Here is a 21,822-nt window from a genome sequence, read left to right as displayed (position 1 = left end):
GGCTCCGCGTCCAGCCGTGGGGGGGCCGGCCGCCCAGCCCCAGGCCACCTCCTGCCCCTACCCAGCCACCTAGACCGCCCGGCCCCGAACCCCCAACCCCCGCACCCCGCCTGCCTCCTCCCTGGAAACCCACACCCACTCCCCAGCCACCCTCACCCGGACCACGGCTGCCGAAAAGCTGCTCCTGCTGCCCCGGAAGTAGTCTCTCAGCGCGGAGTTGGTCCCGCCTGCTTGAGAGCACTTCCGGGTCAAGCCACCGCTCGGGCAGGAACAAGCTGAGTGCCAGTCTGGTAAGTGAAGGCTCGGTCGGGGTCGTGAGACGGAGGCACTGGAGGTGCTGAGGCATGGGTTTGAGCCGGTGGGTCGGGGTCGGACGTGAAGGGGGATAGGATGTCCGCCGTCCTTTTGAACGCCAGGCCTGAGCTGCGGGAGTTCAGCCATCGTATGTTTACTGAGCGTAAACTACCTGCCAGGTACCACCCTGGGGGCCTGGGACACACTGGATTTCAAGCCGACTATGGCCCTGCGCCCTAGTAGTTGACATTCTGGAGCGAGGCCGACCTTAAACAAGTCAACAAGCAACACTCATATCTAAAATAGTAAATAAAAAGATGGTTGTGAGTACTTTAAAGAAAATTAAACAGCATAATGTGATGGAACAAAGGGAGTAATCCTTATGAAGCTCTCGAGAGCATTTGAGGCAGAAGGAATAGCAAGTGCAAAGGCCTTATAGTGGTAACAAACTTAGCAAGGTCAAGGAAAAGAAAAAAGGCTACTGTTACGGGCCCAAAAAGAGGAAGGAAAATGAGGCCAGAGACTTGAATGAGCCAAATCTTGTAGTGTCTATGAGCCAGTACAAGGAGTTGACTTTTATTTGGAGAACATTTGGAAACAATTGAAGGTTTCTATGCAGAAGAGTGATATGCTCTGATTTATGACTTTAAGATTATAACTGACCATCAGAAAGATACATCTCTTCCGTTGTCTTTGAGCAGGGAGGATGCATGAAACTCGGACTAAAAGCCAGAAAAGCATTATAGACACCTTCATTGTATAGATGTGAAAAATTAAGTCCCAGAAAGGTGAAGGGATGTGGTCTTTTTAACAACCCGTCTTCCAGCTTCCATCTTGTTGCCTTCAGAATTAACATCTCAATGTCCATATATAATAATTGTCACTTCCTGAAACCATTCAGATTCCTTTGCTTTTGATGGTAGTTCTTTAAACTTAAGGGCATTGCTATCACCTGGTAGCTTGTTAAAAATGCCTATTCCAAAAAACAAACAAAAAACCCATAGAAGTATAAAATAGGTAGTTTCCTCTGATTTTCTGTGGCAATAGAAATTGCATGGAATTTGGGGTTTAAGTACGAAAGTGAATTGGTAAGTCACTTAACCATGTCTTTAATCTTACACTTAAAATGTTGCTGCCAAAAAAAAAAAAAAAGTGGTGGGGGCCGCCTGGGTGGCTCAGTTGGTTAGGCAGCCGACTTCGGCTCAGGTCATGATCTCACAGTCTGTGGGTTCAAGCCCCACGTCGAACTCTGTGCTGACAGCTCAGAGCCTGGAGCTGATTGGGGTTCTCTGTCTGTCTGTCTCTCTCTCTCTCTCTCTCTCTCTCTCTCTCTGCCCTTTCCTCACGCATGCGCTCTCTCTCAAAAAATGAACAAACATTTAAAAAAAAATTTTAAATGCTGCCACTGATAATTTTAGCAGCAGCTTTCAAACTTTCTGGTCTCAGGATCCCTTTACACTTTTAAAACTTACTAAGAACAAGGAGTTTGTGTGTGCGTTGTATCTATCAATATTCACCGTTCTAGATATCAAGACAACTTGCAAAAGTATATTTAAAAAAATGTGTTATGTGTTAAAATAGTATTTCTATGAACAATATTTTCCAAAACAAAAAATCATTAAGAATGCCATTGCTTTACATTTTTACAGCTCTTTTTAATATCTTCATAGAAGATAGCTAGATTCTCATATCTCCTTCTGCGTTCATTCTTTTGTCATAGTACTCATCATCTAGCCTCTGGACAGTTGCACCATATTGGATTAGAATGAGAATGTAAAGGGAAATAAGATCCTAGTATTATTAGGAAAATCATTTTGGAGAAGTTTTAGGTACCCCAGAGGCCCTTGTACCACACTTTGAGAATCACTGGATTGCAAGATTGTTAGGACAATCAAAGGAAATATGGACTTGATTTGTAAGTCATTAAAACTACATGCATATTAAAAAGCAGATGCTCAGGCCTTGCCCTTAGAGATGCCAAATCAGTAAATCTGAGTGGGACCAACAAATCTTCATCTTTAACAAGCACCACAGATTAAGTTGATGTAAGTTCTCAAAAATCGCAGTTTGGGAAAACCAGTTAAAGACCAAATCCACTCTAGAGTGTTTCCCCCACTAAGATTTTTAAAGCTGTATTTCCATATCTTCAAAAATCTCCATTAATGCTTCCCAGAGTCTGAGACCAAAAAACAAACAAAAAAACAAAACCAAAGAAGTGTAAAATAGGTAGTTCCCTCTGATTTTCTGTGGCAATAGCAATTGCATGGAATTGGGGGTGTACATACGGAAAAGTGACTTAGTAAGTCACTTAACGTAAGTCTGGGACTCTGGAAAGTCAGTAAGAAATTTGTAGCAAGTACCTTCCTGACCGCCAAGTTGATTGGGCATCGGAATTCAAAATGTTGAATCCCATGCTATGTCAAAGGCTGAGAAAGTTTTTAGACTCTCATCTTTAAGCTTACCGTCTTTTGGATAGATACATATCTGATAGAAGAAGGAAACTGATAAGTCTTACAATTGAATACTCTGTGTGTAGGTGACTTACAGAGCAAAAGAATTCATCCAAAATTAAGAGGGTAATGGTGACAATTTAAGTGAGAGGGCTTCTTGAACAAGGTGAAATTGGAGTCGGATACTGTAGAGGGTGGAATTTCCACAGGAAGATATTGTTGGGGAGGGGCAGGAAATTTTAAGCAAAGGGGAGAATTAGAACCAGAACTTTTTGTTTTTTTTACATTAAGAAAACAATTTTATTTACAACAGTATCAAAAAGAAAAAATACGTAGGAATCTTTAACAATATAGAACCAGACCTTTAAAGTAAAAAGTTATTTGGAGACATTGGAGAGTAAAACAAGGGGACAATTAGAACCAGAACTTTTTTTTTTTACATTAAGAAAACAATTTTATTTACAACAGTATCAAAAAGAAAAAATACGTAGGAATCTTTAACAATATAGAACCAGACCTTTAAAATAAAAAGTTATTTGGAGACATTGGAGAGTAAAACAAGTATAGTTAAGGCTTTGAGCCATGACAAGAAGCTAGGAAGATTATAAGATTTAAGCAAAGAAGGGAATGATAGTGATAATCAGCCTCTAGATGAGGAAACAGACCACTATAGATCATAGCTGATTGGTGACAGAGGTGTAACTAAAAAACAGACTTCTAGATCCATTCATTCCTTCAGCAAACAATTATTCTGCACACAGGCACTTTTGGGCTCCATCCAGCAACTTCTGTTCTGCCTCCTGAAACTTCCTGGAGAATTACGGATGCCTGACCAACATTTAAAGTTTATCTCTTGGGCAGTGGAAAATCAATAGATTTTTAAATCATCTTGACTTTCTTGGATGTGTGTTCAGGACCAGTTCTGAGAGGAGCAGTGTTTGGGGTAGGGTTGGAGTTAATGAGACCCATTTAGAAATTAAAAGAATAGTGTGGTACCCAGGTAAGGTAAAAGGACTGTGACCTTGGGTGGGACACCGTATGATTTAATTGAAAAACGCCTAGGAAGTGGAAAAATAATATCAATGGCATGTATTTATAATATACCCACATTCGTTCACAACTACTGTATGAGGTCACTACTCTTAAAATAACCTTGTAGATGTGAAAACTAAGGCCTCTCAAGCCATGGCTTCATCCAGGGATAAGATCAGGCAGGTCAGTCCATGCTTCTTACCAAGGAGCCATGATGACCTTATAACTTTGATCTTGCAAAATTGAAAGGATTATATCGTGTGGCTATCATCTAAAATGGGTATACGCTGCACAAGTATATGTAAGGGCGAGAATGAGAAGTTCTATTTTAGTTATATGGACTTTGATTTTTTGGACTATAGAAAAAAAAAATTGGGTAAGGAGATCGTAAATTTAGGCCCCTGACATTGATCTTTGTCATTTGCATCCAGTAGCTCAGCAAATGCTTATGGCAGAAGGATGTAAGTCACGGTTACAGAAAATAATTGTGGGTTTAAAGCAAAGCTCCAATAAGTACAGAGGACGGTGTTTTTCAGTGGGCCAGAAAATACGCTGAAGTTTGAGCTGAGTGCCCAAATGCTAGCTATGAGGTGTGTGATGGCACTAAGATATCCTTGGGAGCATAAGGGCCATTTGAATTAGGAACTTTTCAGAAAATGACCCTCACCATGGTGATTTCTGTTTGAATATTACTAACCTTTCTATGTTTCAGATCTCTGTTTTTTATGTTTGTTTTTTGCAAAGGATGGAAGAGTGCTAAAAATCTATTCTTCATTTGCTTTTTCTCCCCCTTGCCAATTTGGAATGCCACTTTGACCATTGTGTGCCAGGCATGGGGAACTTCTCCATTTTTCAAGTGTAACAGTGCAGGCAGAGAAGAGTGGATGAGCTGTAAAGACAAGCTAGAGCACATTTAATTATGGAGAATAAAGCATTAATATCTCCGTATACTTAAAATCAATACCATCTGGGCATCAGTGTTTCCCTGCTTTGTGTTATCTCAGAACTATTTGTACAAATAGCAGTTTCTTCAGCCAACTTAATATTGAGCCACGAGAACGGAAATCAGCCACATTACTTCCTTATTTACTCCTGTTGAGAATTGGAGCAGGATGGAAATATTTCTTCTCAGAAGCTGGCAGAAAAAGCAACAAGGCAATCTGTTAGTCATGACAGCTTAAACGCGTTCTTTTCTTTTCTTTCTTTCTTATGATATAGCCATATTGAGAATGGTTCTGTCAGGTAAAATCATCTAAATTTCTGATTATTCATGATCCTAGAAAAGCTGATATTTTACTGTATCTAAAAGATGAAAAAGGAGTTAGATTAAATTTGAGTATCACTTTTCTATTATTCTTACTAATGCTGAAGGAAGGTAATAAAACATTCTACCAAGTGACTTCACCCACAAGCATAGCATAGGCCTTTTTAACTGTAAGAAGGTGGCACTTTGATTTTCCTTTTTGAACTCTCCTCTTAGCCTCCAAATGTCAGCTGCAGCATTAAGAAATAGTAGACATGGGCACCTGGGTGGCTCAGTCAGTTAAGCCTCCGACTTAAGCTCAGGTCATGGTCTCACGGGTTCATGAGTTTGAGCCCCACGTCGGCCTTTGTGCTGACAGCTCAGGGCCTGGAACTTGCTTCGGATTCTGTGTCTCCCTCTCTCTCTGCCCCTCCCCCCACCAATAAACATTAAAAAATTTTTTTAATTAAAAAAAAATGAAATAGCAAGTATGATATTATCATGGGAAGTCCCAAAACTAGTTCGTAAATTCCTGGACATCCCTTGCAGTACCCAGTATTTCATCTTGCACATGATGGGCCTGTGATTTAGCTGTTTGAAAATGCACCAGAATGAGTAGCATGGTCATAGTCAATGTAATTTTTGTTGAAAGTAGCAGACTGATTCTGACACAAGTAAAAGGAAATTTAATATGAAGAGTTATTCTGATCCTAAGGGTGATTTGTTCCTTTACCCTTTTTTCTGCTTCTGTCACCGTCTTGGACCCATCCATACCTTTGCCACTTTTTTCTCTCCCAGCTGCTCAACAACATCTTATTTGCAAATGGGTTGTGTCTTTTAGTAGCTCAGACTAGAAGTAGTTTGTGTTCGGGATGTCCATGGTAGGAGCACGAAGTGCCTGGGCTGAGTCTGCCTTTATTGACCAGACATATTGCTCTCCTGGCACAAAATCAGCGTACCAGGCTACTTCTGCCACCTTAGACTTTGACCTAAGGGCAGTTTAAGGGTGTTCATAGTGTTTTTCTAAACCCTGTCTTGTAGGTTTCTTGAAACTTCTAGTAAAGGCAAATGGTTGTGTCTGTACAGAACAGAACCATAAATCTCGGCCACATGGGCAGCTGGAGCACTGCACTCAGGTGTACAAAGAGGAGAGGAGGTGGAAATCCACAATGAGGATTACCAGGTAGCCACAGCCACACTTTAATCACTTTTGCTGAATTTAATCTTTTTTCTCCTACTTAACCATTTCTCCATTTCCTTTCTTGTTTTTACACTCAGTCTTAATTTTTGTGGATTTAATTTTGAAAGAAACTGAATAAAGATGTTTATTTCTTTAAAAAAAAAAGAGTCACATTGGAGGAAGGAAGCAGAATTTTGTCAGGAGCCAGAGCAGCACTTCAGTCAGTCTCTTTCTCTTCCCCTCTGCTCTCCTTCCCCTCCCCCTCCACTACCCCCTACCCCCCACTCCCCCATCTCTCTCTTTCTCCATCCCTGTTGTCCTGTCTCTCTGCTTTTCTTTGTATGTGGCCCAAACTGGACTGCCCCGACCCCTTCTCTTCCTCACATTGGCCCTAACCCGGCCACTGTGTCTCAATTCTAAATTCCAAGATCAAAGCTTCTCGTTAGTTAGTCAGCCAAAGGGTTGACTTCCTCCAGGGCCCCAGAACATAGAGGCAGGTCTCACAAAAGGGAAGGGTAAGCTAGGCACATCACAACCAAGATTCTTGGCCACAAACTCAGAGTGCATAAAAACAATGTAATGTATCTTGGCTGGACTCCAAGTTCTGTTTACAGTGCCTGTTTGAGCCATATTATTGCAGAATAGTATTTGCCATGAGCAGAAGAAAAATGTGAAATTTAAAGTTACAGATTGAAATTACATAATAATGTTTCCCCTCTCCAACATTTTTTTTTATTTTTTCTAATATTTATTTATTTTTGGGAGAGCGTAAGTGGGGGAGGGGCAGAGAGGAGGACAGAGGGTCCAAAGTGGGCTCTGCGCTGACAGGCTGACAGCAGCGAGCCCCATGTGGGGCTCAAACTCACGAACTGCAGGATCATGACCTGAGCAGAAAACAGAGGGACACTCAACAGGCTGAGCCACCCAGGCGCCCCACCTCTCCAAGATTTTTAAATGGTTGCATAGTATTCTGAGTAGAAGTGTTTCATTTATCTTAAATAATGATTTTACCATCAGCTGTAGATTTTAGCACAGTATCTGAAAGGACAATCGGTAATAATAACTAGAGGGGTGCCTGGGTAGCTCCAGATGGTTAAGCGTCTGACTCTTGATTTCGGCTCAGGTCCTGATCTCGCAGTTTCCTGAGTTCAAGCCCAGCATGGGGCTCTGTGCTGACAGCGTGGAGCCTGTTTAGGATTCTTCCTCTTTCTCTGCCCTGCCCACTTGCACACTGTCTGACCCTCAAAATAAATAAATAAACTTAAAAAAAAATTAACTAGAGGTTATTTAGTAATTACTACTACCAGACTCTGCTTTATATATACTATTTTCTTCAAGCCTCACAATAGTCCAATAAGAACAGGTACTATTATTTTCCCTATTTTAAAGATGAGGGCACTGGGGCACAGAGAGATTTGGTCATTTACAAAAGTTGCAGGGCTGGTTAGAGTCCATCAGGATTCAAATCCAGGAAATCTGGCTCTAGAGACTGTTCTCTGAACTTCTCTCTGTTATCCTGCCTTTCTCAGAAGTCTGCAATTATGTTGATCCAGGGTAACCTAAGTCCAGAATAGAAAGTGAGTAATAGTTCTCTCTTATTGGAAGTGTTCAAACAGCCTGCAGCACCATTAGGCAATGCTGTCATAGAGGAAATAAGGAAGTGTAGTCCTAGTCTCTGGATGCCAGTCCATGGATCCTCTGCCTCAAGATCATCCAGGGAGCTAATTAGACACCATAAATTCCAAGTTCCAAGTCCAGAGGTTCTTACTAGGTCTGGGGCGGGACCCAGGAATCTATATTTTTAACAAGCTCTGTGGATATTAGTAGTCAACCTGGCTTAGATACTGTGGGCTTATAATCTTTTATCCCTACTATTATCTCCTAGGACAAGATGGCGATGAAGACTTTGGGAGTTGGGGTTGACTTAAGGACTGCCTTTAGCCACTATGCCTCTCAAGTTCTCTGGACATTGTTAGTATCGGCCGTCTCAGAATATAATAAGTGCTAGTAAATGCACGTCAGTTTGAATAATTATCCCTGTTGCATAACATTCTTCAATTTACAAATATACATCGCACACTATCAAATTTAAACTAATCTCCATGAGTAAATATTTATTGAACATGTGCTAGTTTTGAGGTATAGCAATAAAAATATAGTCCTTTGCTTAAGGAACTGACTCATAAGTGAGATGGGGTGGACTCCCTAGCAATACAAGCAGTGCATACCAAAGCCGGTGAGTAGTGTAATGGTGAGAGCTACAGGGGCTTGGGGGAAAGCCACCCTGCGTCCAGGCATACTCTGGATTCATGTGGAATGGAGAGCCAGCACTGGAGAGGAGACCCAGGGAAGCTGCATGAAGGGATTCCACACAGCAATAACACTGCCAGGACACCGCTTGCCCCACAGCCCTCCATATAGAGGCTATTTATTCTTCCAAAGCTGCTGCATCTCAGTAGGGAGAGGGAATCCATTTTCTTCTGGTTCCAGTGTCTTCTACTCTAGCTGCCTTGATCCTGGGAGGACATGACCTTTCCTACAGGTGATCTACCCCACTCTTGAGCTTCCAGGCTATTTGATCCCTTCATCTTGGACACTGGTCTTCTTCACTCACTTCAGGCTCCTATTCCAGTTCCCAAAGTCCACCTCCAGTTTTGCTGTTGGCCCAGACTGCTTCCCGAATCAGGAAGCTGACCCAGCACACTGTCCACCCTTTCTCATTACACCACCTGTAGCTCTTTCTCCTGAACACCTCCTAACCAGTGATCCCTCTGCTTTTTCCCTGTCCCTTTACTAGGACACTTCTCTTCCATTCACAGTCCCTATTTATCCCTCACGTACTGTTGCACACCTCACTTTCTCAAGAAGGCTTTCCGTGACAAGGTTAGCTCCCCACATTGGGTACTTCTGTAGCATCCTGTACTTTCTCTTGGGCAGCATTTACCATATTTTGTCTGTAATTAGTGTCTATGTCTCCTGCCAGATTGAGCTCCATGAAGTCAGAGGTGGTGTCTGTAATACATAGAAAGTGCTCCATGGATGCAAGAGAATAGATGAAAATGTATACCTCTAGTCTAAAATTGTGGTTCTGAACTCAGTGGTGGAACCAGTGGGAAAGAGGAGGAGGATGGCTGGATAAGAAATGAGGTAGTATTAGAATGAAGTGGAGTTGTGGGTGTTTTATTTGTTTTGTTTTGTTTTTCCTGACAAAGAGAGGAGGCCTCTGGCTCAGAGCCTTTAGCAGACAGCAGTTAATAACACTGCTTTGTTTTCATCACGTTTATGTGTACAGTTACTTTTATTTACAGATGTGATATAGACTCTCCTTTTAAAATAAATGATTTAATCATATGCAGGATTTAAGAAACAAAACAGATGAGCATAGGAGAAGGGAAGGAAAAATAAGATAAAAACAGGGAAGCAAACCATAAGAGACTCTTAAATACAAAGAACAAACGGTTGCTGGAGGGGTGTTGGGTGGGGGGATGGGCTAAATGTTGATGGGCATTAAGGAGGGCACTTGTTGGGATGAGCACTGGGTGTTATATGTTAGTGCTGAATCACTGGGTTCTACTCCTGAAGCCATTATTACACCATATAGTAACTAGAATTTAAATAAAAAATTTAAAAAATAATTTAAAAAATGTATGAAAGCAAAATAATGAGTTGACTTAAAGAAAAAGCATTAATAATAATAATAATTTTGTATACTGATGTTGAAAAAAAAAATGGCCAGTAGAAGAAAGGAATGAAATTAGGAAAATGCTGACTTGGATGCAGCCACAGGAACTCTTGATGACAGTCCTAGGGAAGACTGGAGCACTTTTTCAGCACAGTCGTTTCCTATCACCATTGAGAACCCATCATCTAGAATAAAGGACAAAAATCATGTCCACTGGTTGTTGTATGTATTGTACTGAAAAAGAGCTTGGGAGCTCACACGTCAGGGCCCAGCACAGTGCCTGGCTTATGACAGTCACTCAATAAATGTGATTTCCGTTGTTTCTACTCACCACTCTGTCCCACTAGAGACCAGGATTCTCCTGCTAACATATAGGATAGCCTAAAGGAGCACGTCACTGACATGAATGGATTAAATCACATAATTTCCAAAATCCCCTCATTGGTGTCATTTTATTTGGGTTTGGGAAGAAAATAGAAGTAAACACATGTGTTCAATCTATGTATAGCAAAGTCTGAAGTCCTTCATTTTACTCTAAATAGTCCATTAAATGTTAAAGATATAGCAAGATTTAGAAAATTATTATTATTCAGCCAACCTTTCAAGGGCTAATGAAAATTAAATGACATTTACAACTTACTATGATTCAGACTTTGAGGAGTTTAATGGCTAAATACAATGATCCATTGCTTTTTATGTTCTGTGATCAAGCAGCCTTTGTATAAGTATAAAGGGGAGTCATTTCCAAAACTAATTATTTTGGGCCTTTGTAAGAAATAAAGCTAGGCATTTCATCCTGTCTTTTAAAGAAATAGAAGTTGAAATTTTTCTTTGAGAGTCATTGATTTAAAAGAGGAACCAGATTAAGAGGAAGATGATGATAATCACATAAACTCTTAGACTGGGATATTTTGTTCTTTGTTCATGGTATTTTGTTTGTCTGGCAATCTTTCCCTGCACTTTATATTTGCATTTCTACCAAGTAGATATTTAAGATGTCAATTCCTCCCTTAGCTTATTTGGCAGACTTTGAGCTAAAACTTGGTATTCTCACAAACTGTTAAATATGCTGTATTTTGCCTCTTGATATCAAAGAAACTATTAATGGAAAATTCTTTTGTCTAACATTCTTGCTCAAGAGGGAGATCCTAAAGCCTCAGAAGTCAATAACTGTGTATGTAGTAGTACGGTTTTCTTTCTAATATTGAAACAAACAAAAAAACTACCTTAAGTATCCCTGCATTATTTAAAGCTAATATTTTATGTACTTGGATTGCTCAAATTTTGAGCTCCAGGCTCATGATTATAATGTACCAGTTGATTTACATTATTGATATAACAACAGATGGTAATGACGCAGGTTGAAATAAAAGATCATTAAGCTAAATATTTTAGCTTTCATTGGCTCCCTGTTGCCTAAGATTTGTCAGAGTGAAATAGAATCACAGCCTTTCAGAACTAGAAGAGTCTTTAGAGAGGTCTCATCTAGTCTTTGATTTGACGGATGAGAAAATGGCTGAGGGAGAATACTACTTGCCAAGGTCTTATTGCTTGTTAGTAGCAAAGCTAGGACCAGAATCTAGGTCTGCCTGCCATTTCCTAATTCAGTGCTTTTTTCTACTGTCTCTCTGAGATTTTTAGGTGGGTGTTCTTTCTGTTTTGCTCCCTGATGTCAGTGCCAATTATTCTAATCAATTTCACATCTCTTCTTTTCTAGAACATAGACTTTCACCCTGTTGTGAGTCTTTGTTGGCTAAACTTTATATCTGGCTTTCTTTTAGGTTGGCCTCCACTCACATCTTTTAATCTTGAAGATTTCAAAATACAGCGGAATCTCCCACTTTTTTGGAAAACTCCAATACCAAGCCATAAATTACCCACCGTGCTCTTGTTATAGTATAGAAGCTTTTGAGTTCTCCAAATCTAAACAAGATTTTCTCCCATTTTTCCATGAAGCCACATTGTTGTTTATTCACTTTAGTGGCGAGTGTTATTGTGCCAGCAGCTTTTGTTTTGGAAGATGTAGGCTTCAACCAAATGGCCCCACTGGGAGCAAATCATAGCTCTTTCAATTCATCATTTCCTCCAAGCTTTGAACTCTCAGCAGGTTCCCACTCAGGAGACGATGTTATCATAGCCAAAGAGGGAACTAGTGTTTCAATTGAGTGTCTTCTCACAGTCGACCACTATGAAGATGTCCGTTGGTACAACTCAAAAGGACAGCAACTGGACGGCAGAGGCAGAGGTAACTAATCAAGGTTACTCATTTCCTGTTACTTCTGTCTTCTTGGTTGTATGACATGTTCCACAAAGAAAGCTCAATGATGAGGTGCCATGGGAATAGTTAAAACTTTTGGAAGGCCTGGAGTATTTCTGATAGGTATTAGAGAAAGCAAAATAATTATAATTGCTTAACCAGAAGAAGAAAGAATAGTTGTAAATTTAAAAGGTGTTCACATGTGGAGCACGTGGGTGGCTCAGTTGGTTGAGCGTCCGACTTGGCTCAGGTCATGATCTCATAGTTCATGAGTTCGAGCCCCACGTCCGGCTCTGTGCTGATAGCTCAGACCTTGGGACATGCCTCAGATTCTGCTGTCTCCCTCTCTCTCTGCCCCTCCCCCGCTCATGCTCACATGCGCACGCTCTCATAAATAAATAAACATTAAAAAAAAATTTTTTTAAGGTGTTCACTTGATGACAAGGAGCTATTGTCTCTCCTCTTGCTGAGCTGGTTTCCTTATTCATTGAAGGTAGACTACATCAGGGCTGCTGTAGACAGCTGTACAGGCTACGCACCGCACAACCCCGTTGACCTAGACTGTATTGTGCACAATATAGTGTGGTAGCCCTATGTGCATACAACAGGAAGGGGGTTGGCTAAGCTTAAGTAAGTTTGTCATAAATTTTAAAATTTTGTTTGGAAATGAGTTACTAAATATTTTAGAGAAAATCCAGGATGTTTTTTTTTTTTAAAGATTATAGCTCTGTGCATAAAACTTAAAGTCCCTCTGAGAATTAGAAGGGCATGGAGGAGGAGCTCTGGAAGCCCTTCCAGCTCAATTTTTTTCATGCTATACCTTAATTTATTTGAAAACAGGAGATCTTCTCTTGTATTTTTTGCCTCTCAGTCTTAAAAATCGCCCAAACAGCATAATCGACCAAGGTGTCATTTTTGACAGGTTTTTATTTGATTGTGCTGTTAGTAAACCTGTGAACACATCTTAGAGCACTGTTTCCTTAACTGGTATTCTACTGGAAAGATCTTTTTAAAGACTACTTGCATTAAAGTACCTCAAAAAGAAATCACCATGAAAATCAATGGGATAAAGATTAAATTCTGGGATACTCACAAGCTACACTTTCAGAAAAGGCCCTTCTTGTCTTTTTTGCTAGAAAGCTACTCTCACCTCTTGGAATATAAAGGATATTTGCTTATTCATATTAGAATGGAAAATGGAAGAAGAGACAGATGGTGTTTTCTTTTAAAGTCTACGCTAAACATTTTAACTTTCTATAAACTGAATAACTGGCCACCAAGGGATTGAAGAGTTTGAACTGTTAGAACAGAACATTTTTAATCGGCTTCTGAAGAATGTAGATCTATTGAATCGGGATCTCTAGAGTGGTGCCCAGAATGTGTATTTTGAACATGATTTAGGGTTTCACATATGGACCCATTCGTCTAGACTGTTATTTCCTTTGGCTCTAGGATCCAGACCAAATGCGTGTGAGATTTGAATTATTCAGTCAGTGTGATCATTACAGCCTGAATGCATAAACAAAGCCTAGGTTAGCAGGAGACCAGCCGAGTGGAATGGCAGTTTCATTTTCCTGTTTTGCCTTTACTTTGAAAACCACCAGCATCTATCATTGATGCTTTCAGTAACAGCCCTGGAAAATTTTATTAAGTTTTATGAATCTCTAGTGAGAGGAGTTTAAAGAGCATGTCAGTCTAGTATAAGGTTCATAAATCTTGAGCTATTATCAGCAAGTAAGCTGGAGAGTTTACATTGTGGTCGTAGTACAGTGGCTGATGAATGGAGTGTATGTACTTCATCATACTTTGGATTCATAGGATATCCTTCTCATAGCTCCCAAGTTCGTAGAACAGCAGCTTGTGGAATAATGAATATATTCATAGCTACATATTTCTCTTTTTTTTTTTTTTAATGTTAGGGTAGTGATGGCTCCTAAATGTAACTGTAGAATTTAGATAAATTTTGATGACAATAAAAATGGGCATAATCCAGAGTGCTTACTAATTGATGTACCATTCATGTCAGGAAGGAAGACTTTGATTCCCTTTTTTAAGTTCCGGGCTGTTTAAATTCCTACTGTGGACATAAAAGTCTGCCCTTTCTTACGTGATGTATACAAGTAGCAGAACCTAATAGAAGACTTGAGTTAAGGCACTCTCATGAAGAGACGGAGTATTGGTAAGGTGATCGGCATATTTAGCAGTAATATTCTTTATGCTGTAATTTTTTTGTGTCTGTTGGGTTATCAGGTGGAAAATGGTTGGTTTCTGATAACTTCCTGAATATCACCAGCGTAGCCTTCGATGACCGAGGGCTCTACACGTGTTTCACCGCCTCTCCAATCCGTGCCTCCTACTCCGTCACCCTGCGCGTTATCTTCACCTCAGGAGACATGAGTGTCTACTACATGGTTGTTTGCCTCATTGCCTTTACCATCACCCTCATCTTGAACGTCACGCGGCTGTGCATGATGAGCAGCCATCTTCGTAAGACAGAGAAGGCCATCAACGAATTCTTCAGAACTGAAGGGGCCGAGAAGCTGCAGAAGGCCTTTGAGATTGCAAAGCGCATCCCCATCATCACGTCAGCCAAAACTCTGGAGCTCGCCAAAGTCACACAATTTAAGACCATGGAGTTTGCCCGTTATATCGAAGAGCTGGCAAGAAGCGTCCCTCTTCCGCCCCTTATTCTAAACTGTCGGGCCTTCGTTGAGGAGATGTTCGAGGCCGTGCGAGTGGACGACCCTGATGACATGGGAGAAAGAATTAAAGAGAGACCTGCCTTGAACGCTCAAGGTGGCATCTATGTCATTAACCCAGAGATGGGCCGGAGTAATTCACCGGGAGGAGACTCGGATGACGGTTCTCTGAATGAACAAGGCCAGGAAATAGCAGTTCAGGTTTCTGTCCACCTTCAGTCAGAAACCAAAAGTATTGATACAGATTCCCAAGACAGCAGTCATTTCAGCCCACCTGATGATACAGGATCTGCCGAATTGAAGTCTTACTCCAAAGATGGGACATATGAAAGCCATCAGCTGTGAGCTATCCCAGTACCTACGAAAACTGCTCTCACAAGAGGAACTTGTTTCATGCAGGAAGTAACATTTTTACCAAAAGATGACTGGGGTTTTCCCTCTTGTTAATATTAAGCACATCAGAATGTGAACTGTTGCCAAAATCTTTGTAAAATTTTCTGTGTTTTTCATATCTATTTCTTAGTCATGTTTCTGGAGCTTGATTAAGTGACACGTGTTAAGATTTAAAGGAGCCTGAGAGAGAAACAAAATGGAGAAAGTACCACACTAAAAGTTCCATGGCTTCTCTTCTGGTCATGCTTCATCCAGCGGTTAGGGCTGACATCTTGAGGTCTCAGTTTTCCCACCAATAAGACGAGGGATTTGCATTAGGTATCTAAAGTCATTTGTAGCCCTGTAACTTCTTACCTGTCCCCTTTAAACCAACAGAATTATCAGCACATCTCTAAATAAACCCTTCCCTAGACTTTAAGTCCTTTTTATGGAAAGGACCAAGCTCAGACTTTATTTTGTGATTTAGATTCCCACACCGATGTCGTGGCGCATAGAGGTCTGGGTGTTTTTCAGATATTTCACCATGTGGAGTGTGCGATTGTATGTGCTAGGTTGAATCTCTTTAGTGTCACCCATGTTTGTATTACACAGATATCAGGGAGCTAACTGCTCATTAATAAACTACTTTCCATGAGTACATTGGTCCTTTTGGGGAGTGTAGCATGTCTTTTTAACTTATCGAAGCAGCATTTAGTTTATTGAGCTGGCAGTGATTTCCCAACTGATCTCCAAAAGTGAGCAATTTGTTCTTAAGGAATAATGTCTTCAGTGCTTTTAGAATAAGGAACAACATCAGATCACCTATCCTCTATTTCTGGTAAATCATGGATTTTGACATTTGTGTTCATAGAATTTCTCAGGCTTTCCATTTTTGAAAGTTCTGGACTCTGTAATAGGGTTCTGTATTTGGGATCCCATTCCAGGGGGAAACTCAGAGCTGGGTTCCTCTTGAGACTTCTGTCAACACTCTTGCCCTCCTTGATCGTAAATATGGTGCTAAAGGCTGCATGCCTCCTTGTTTGTTTGGTTTGTTTTTTAATATTGTTGACGTTTTTATTTTTGTGTACTTCAGATATAGAATTCTGAGCTAGGACTGCTTTTGTGGTCTTTCTGAGAAGCACTAACCTGAAATAAGATTAGATAATGGTGTGTGGTATCTGTGAGTATATTAAATATGTAGACATAGATGTAGGTACCAGTGTATAGATATATACAAACACACAAATGATCTAGATATAAAGAGGGAGAAAAATTATGGATGAGGCCACCTGATTCAGCTGTGTATAATGAACACTTAAGACCGTATTTCTTGCCTGGCTGAGGCCTGATACAATAGAATTGTAAATACTCTTCAGAATAATTTCCTCAGCTACAGGAAGCTTGGTGTCGTATGATTTTTAAAAACTTGGCTGTGGAGCTCCATTTGGTGCTTCATGTGTCTTCATTTGGCTTCTGATTATCGAAGCATTCCTTGAACTAGAGGTTCCTGAGGGAAATGTTCAGAGGAGGTTTTATCAGGATTTTAATTTAAGGTTTCGTATGGAGGAAAGCGAGGAGATAGAGAGCGTAACCAGATAGAACTCATACCTCCCTTTGTCCAGCCTTATCGGAAGTAATACATCTCTTCTGGATAGCGTGAATGAATCAATGTGTAGTTTTATCAGATGGCATTACAGATAAACATGATAATGCTGCCTTTTCTGTCTCTCAGGCTGTTTCCATGGAAACCTCCAGAGCCAAACAAAAGCTACCAATCATTTAGCCAAAGCTTGCCTTGGCTTCTAAACCTGCATGTCTTTAAGGAATGCTGTTTTCATACATTTGGCTGTGAGAGCAAGGGCTCCTCACCGTACTCTAGATTATAGAACACTTTTTGCCTTCCCAGGCTGTTTCTTTTGAGAAATTAAAAATGCTAAAAGTCCCTTGTCTGAGGTCTGTTCCCTGAACGTCCCTCCGATCTTCAGATAGTACCTCTAGCCCCATCCCAGTATAGCGACTTTGCAGTCATCTGGACTCATGTTAAGAAGAGAATGGATTTATCCCACCACCTGTTCTCATGATGGACATGAGCGTCCGGAACCATAGACATATTTAATGGTCACAGCCCTGGGAAACAGGACTTTGGAAAAATATAACAAATAATGAAAAAAATCGATATGTTTACACAAATACTGTATAACAATTAGGTATAGGCTACTCCAGTTTGTTCTGGTTAGATTATTTTAGAAACACAGTGGTGATTTAATTTGGTAATTGGATCACTTTGGATATTCCAGATTATGGTGCCAGTGGTAAAGAATTACAGCAGTCAGAATTTAATTGGAGTTGGTCTTACTTTCTAAAGCTAGTTTCCAAGAGGAAGAAAACGACACAGTAATATTTTCTGTATCTAATCAAATACTCTTCATATATAATTAATAGTCTCATGTTCTGTTTTTATAAAATCCTTAACCTTTTGAACTTAAACTACAGTCTAAAAGTCTTTTGACAACAACTGTCATGTAATTAATCTTTTGTTTCACTGGATTTTATGGTTAGTGAAAATGTCTTTACTCAGCAAATGTATTTAAATAGTTCTCTCATCTCATTTATAAATTTTGTATTGTGACTTACCTTATTGTCCTTATGAAATGACAGGATGGCTTTGTGAAATAAATTTACCAAAAATAGATATGTCAACATTTTTATAGATTCTTTGCCAGCTGAAACCAGACAGGCATCTTTTGAGTTGATACCCCCGTTGAGTTTTAGCCTATCCTCAAAGTTGAATCTGTTTTGATAGTTAAACTCTTGATTCAGAACCAGTGAGCACTTATATTTACTACCAATTACCTTGATATAAATACCTTAGGAGTTGCTGATCTGGAATGGTGAAAAGGTTCCTGGCTTCTTTGCCTTGCTTAGCATGCATTTTGAAGTCAAAGCACGCTGCTTTCTGTGTGGTCCTCCAGCCTCAGTGAACCCCTGGTGCAGTCCTCTCCATGTCCTCCCTGCATGTAGTTTCACCCTAGATCAGACTCTGTCTCCCTTGTCCCAGAGTGTCACGGGAGCATGGCATGCTTGTTTTCCAGAGCACAGCCGGTCATGGGTGCTAGCCTTGTCTCCACACACCAGCACTTCTCACACAAGTATATCATAATTCCTGAGTCACCAGTAAGAGAACACAGCCTTTTCTCATATAGGTCGGGAATTTTGAAAATGCTCATGTTTATACATAAACTCCTAGCTTCTCAATGTTCTCAACATTTCATAAAAGTGCATATTATTTCATATGGTTCAGATGATGTTTGAATGGTCACCATTTTAATAAATACTTACATTATAATTTTGTCCTTTCTTTAAAAAAAGTCATGCTTGAATATAATTTATTAAATGTTCAATGGACTGTTATTTCATTTGTCTGAAATCTTCTATCATGATCTTCATTTTTATGTGTGATGGAACTTGATGTTAATGATTTTAAACAGGAGTCAAAATGAATTCAACTTGGATTCTACCATGGCTCTGCATTTTAATTTTACAAATACTTAATATGCATCTACATGTTTTTGATACTATGGGCCATATTGAGATGGGTGTCTTGCCCACAGTTACCATGAAGATGCAGTTACCAGACCAACTGTAGCAATTATTCACTTCTGAGATAAAGCATTCCTGACAAAGACAAGAGCTTGAGCAAAGACCTAAAGAGGCTTTAGCACGTTTTGGAAAACATGATTAGTATGTAAGGTCTGGTGAGATTTGGCACGTGGGAGGGGTACCTCTGGTACAGGCAAATGCCCGCAGTCCCATGGGAGTGAAAGGTGATGACAGAAAAGCACAGGATCTCAGGAGACAGGCAAAGGGAACAGGTAAAGGTCAACTCACTACCTAAATACCACAGATCTGTCACTCTTAGAATGAAAACTTAGTTCCTACCTCCCCATGGCAAAAGGTCACTGGACTTAAGAGTCCTGATAACACCACTAGCCATGTAACAATGTGATTTGGCCTCTCTGGACTTAAGAATTGGAGTTGTCGATACCTAGCTCACAAAATTAACATGAGGATTAAATAAAGCAACATGTAAGCAAACACTGTGCTAGCTGTAACCTGCCATAGAGTGTAAGGGGCCAATAATCATGCATCCAGAGTGTCAGCCTTGTTAGTAGCCATGACTGGTTACATTAGACTCAACTAAAAATTCCTCCAGTTCTCTCTCAGTCACAGGTAACATGTGGCTGCATGCCACAGAAAACCAGTTGTGGTGGCTTACCCAAATAAGAGGTTTATTATTCTCAAATAATAAGTCCAGACGAAGTCATTCCAAGGCTCAAGTCCAGCACTAAGGACTCAGGCTAGTTTTAGATTCCTCTTCACCCTTAGCATGTGGCTTTCATCCACACGGTCATAAGATGCCTCGGATTGGGCTCCCAGGAGGGCCTCAGACCAGGATTCATCTGCAAGTAGTTTATTTGGAAGGTGAACCCAAGAAAGTAAGAGAGTAGGGAAGTGAGACAGGGAAAAGAAAGCCAATCCAGGGTGCATTAACGAGTGGGTTACTGATTTGGGCAAGTGGTGTTAAGTCCCACTGGTGTTAAGTTCAGGGAGTTCTGTCTGCCCCCAGTGTATGTAGTTCATGCCTCAAAGCTCCCACCTGAAAGCCAAGAAGCTCAGATACGTATGCACCAGCTCCTACCTGTCATTGAGGGCTATTCCCAAGTTCACTAACTGGCACTTTCAACCTGCCACACATAGGCTGGCATGATCCTATAACCAGCAAAAGCCCTCAGTAGAGTCACAGGAGCTTTCAGGAGGCAAAGAACTTGAGCAAAGACCTAATATCCTGTTGAATATAGGAATGGTGAGTGTCAAGGGGTTATGGATGGAACACTGACAACACCTGCTACACAGGACAGCTCCTTCACCTTCAGTAACATGTCTATATTGCAGGCAGGGGGAAGGTTAGAAGGGCAAAGGGCAAAGACACATAGCAGTGAGTCTACCTTTTTATCAAGATGACAGCTTTCCTGAATCCTCCTCACCTGACTCCTGTTACTCAGCTGTCAGATCTGGACTACATGGTTACCTGTCGTAACTGTCAGAAAACCTGGGGAGATGCATATGTGTATTTTTTTTAACTGGATACACTGCCTTAAAGGGTTCTATTACTAAGAAAGGAGGGTAAGAATGGAAGCTGTAGGCAGCTGGTAATGTGCGGCAAGGTCACCTTCCCATGAGTTACAGGAACAAGATGTGGTTCTGTAGTGGATAAAGTTGCAAGCCATGTTCCTTGAAGATATTCACATGCATCAACAAAGCAAGAATCAGAAGCAGTAAATCTTAGTCTAAACCTTCAAGCCATCACTTATATTGTCTCCAATACACATGGCTCAAATGGCAGGAAGACAAGTTATAAGATTCTACTGAGGCATAATTGTCTTAATCTAGTTATTCATTAACATGTTAACTGAAACTACCTGCTATTTGCAAGCACCTCCAGGGGCCAGAGACACCACAATGATAGTGACTGGCAAGTGGTATCTTCAATCAGAGTCAGAGAACCCTCTCCAAAGAAGGCATTGGGCTGGGACCCAACTGATGAGGATCCAGACATTCAAAGGTTAGTGGAAGAGGCATTCCAGCTAAAGGAACAAGCAAGGACAAAGGTCCTAGGGAACAAGATTGGCCTATTAGAGAAAGAGAAGAAATAGGCCAGCCTGTGTGGCTGGTGAGGTGAGAGAGAGAGAAGAAAGCAGGGGCCAGAAATATGATTAGATTTCAAAGCCTGTTTTGGCTGGTCCCAGAAATGCATTTTTTAATGAAGAAATGCTAGAAGTACCTAATTTGGAAGAGGAGATTTTACATATTTAGGGAGAAATGTTTGATCATTCAATAGCACTATTTTGTTCTGAGGTCATCTGCAGCTAAAAACAAAAAAAAAAACAAAAACAAAAACAAACAAACAAAAAAACGACTGTGCTAATTTTCTTTAAGGAATCAAACTCCTTCAGAGTTCCTTAAATTCCAATCATGTTCTTGAGTTTTCATGTTTTCGCTGGAACCTATTGATTAGGAAATATATATGTAAATATACATATGTCGCTCCATCTGCCTGGAAGATATGTGGCCACTGCCAGCATGCTTATTCTTCCTGACAGTTGGGAACTCTGCTTTGCCTCCTGCTCAGCCGTGCAAGAGGCAGGACTCAAGTGCCCTAAGTGATGATACATCAGCCTTCGAGGGGCCTCCTTCCAATAGAAGAGCCACCCCCTGGGAAATAGTTTGTCCCTAAGCAGAAGGGAAGTTCATCAGTAGAAACTCCCTCTGTGCAGCAGTTTTGCTCTGTGAATCTCTGCTCTTTCAGAAACTGCAGGCAGACAGTTGGACCAAGCCTGAGGCTACTCTACTCAAACTCCGTGACCCCTTGGGCACAAAAGGCCATGCCTCTTCAATTTTTCAACAAATGTTTGTTGCACACAAAGTAGGGACACTACCATAAACAAAATCAGAGACGATCCCTGCTCTTGGGAAGTTCAGCCCATGGGAAGACAGAAACTATTCAAATAGTTACACATAGGGTATATAATTAAAAACTGGGAAGTGTGCTAGC

General features: G+C 40.7%; 2 protein-coding genes across 3 annotated transcripts in view; one reads left to right on the top strand and one right to left on the bottom strand.

Moving 5' to 3' along the window:
* FAM114A2 (family with sequence similarity 114 member A2) overlaps window positions 1–222 on the bottom strand; it is a 32,982-nt gene extending 32,760 nt beyond the window's left edge. Inside the window, exon 1 of the mRNA XM_027077536.2 lies at window positions 157–222. The gene's annotated coding sequence lies outside the window, so the exon portion shown is untranslated. The remainder of the gene's footprint in view (window positions 1–156) is intronic.
* On the top strand, window positions 127–18,620 carry MFAP3 (microfibril associated protein 3). Of its 2 annotated transcripts, XM_015063917.3 has the most exons (4): window positions 127–290; window positions 8,085–8,170; window positions 11,663–12,126; window positions 14,389–18,620. In XM_015063917.3, exons 3-4 carry the CDS (start codon window positions 11,832–11,834, stop codon window positions 15,180–15,182), a joined length of 1,089 nt encoding a protein of 362 aa, XP_014919403.1. In that variant the 5' UTR covers window positions 127–290; window positions 8,085–8,170; window positions 11,663–11,831; the 3' UTR covers window positions 15,183–18,620. The 2 variants fall into 2 exon arrangements, with proteins under 2 accessions (XP_014919403.1, XP_014919402.1); XM_015063916.3 differs by lacking the exon at window positions 8,085–8,170.
* Window positions 18,621–21,822: the final 3,202 nt, after the last annotated feature.

The sequence above is a fragment of the Acinonyx jubatus genome, chromosome A1 (genome assembly GCF_027475565.1).
Source record: "Acinonyx jubatus isolate Ajub_Pintada_27869175 chromosome A1, VMU_Ajub_asm_v1.0, whole genome shotgun sequence".
NCBI classification, from domain to species: domain Eukaryota; kingdom Metazoa; phylum Chordata; class Mammalia; order Carnivora; family Felidae; genus Acinonyx; species Acinonyx jubatus.
Note: the sequence above shows the minus strand (reverse complement) of the source record. Positions and strands in the feature narration are given on the sequence as shown.

Excerpts from the sequence above, each read along its gene's own strand:
- MFAP3 (XM_015063916.3), top strand. The coding sequence starts at position 11,832 with ATGAAGCCACATTGTTGTTTATTCACTTTAGTGGCGAGTGTTATTGTG. Across the intron at positions 12,127-14,388 it reads ACTGGACGGCAGAGGCAGAG|GTGGAAAATGGTTGGTTTCT; the intron begins GTAACTAATCAA and ends TTGGGTTATCAG.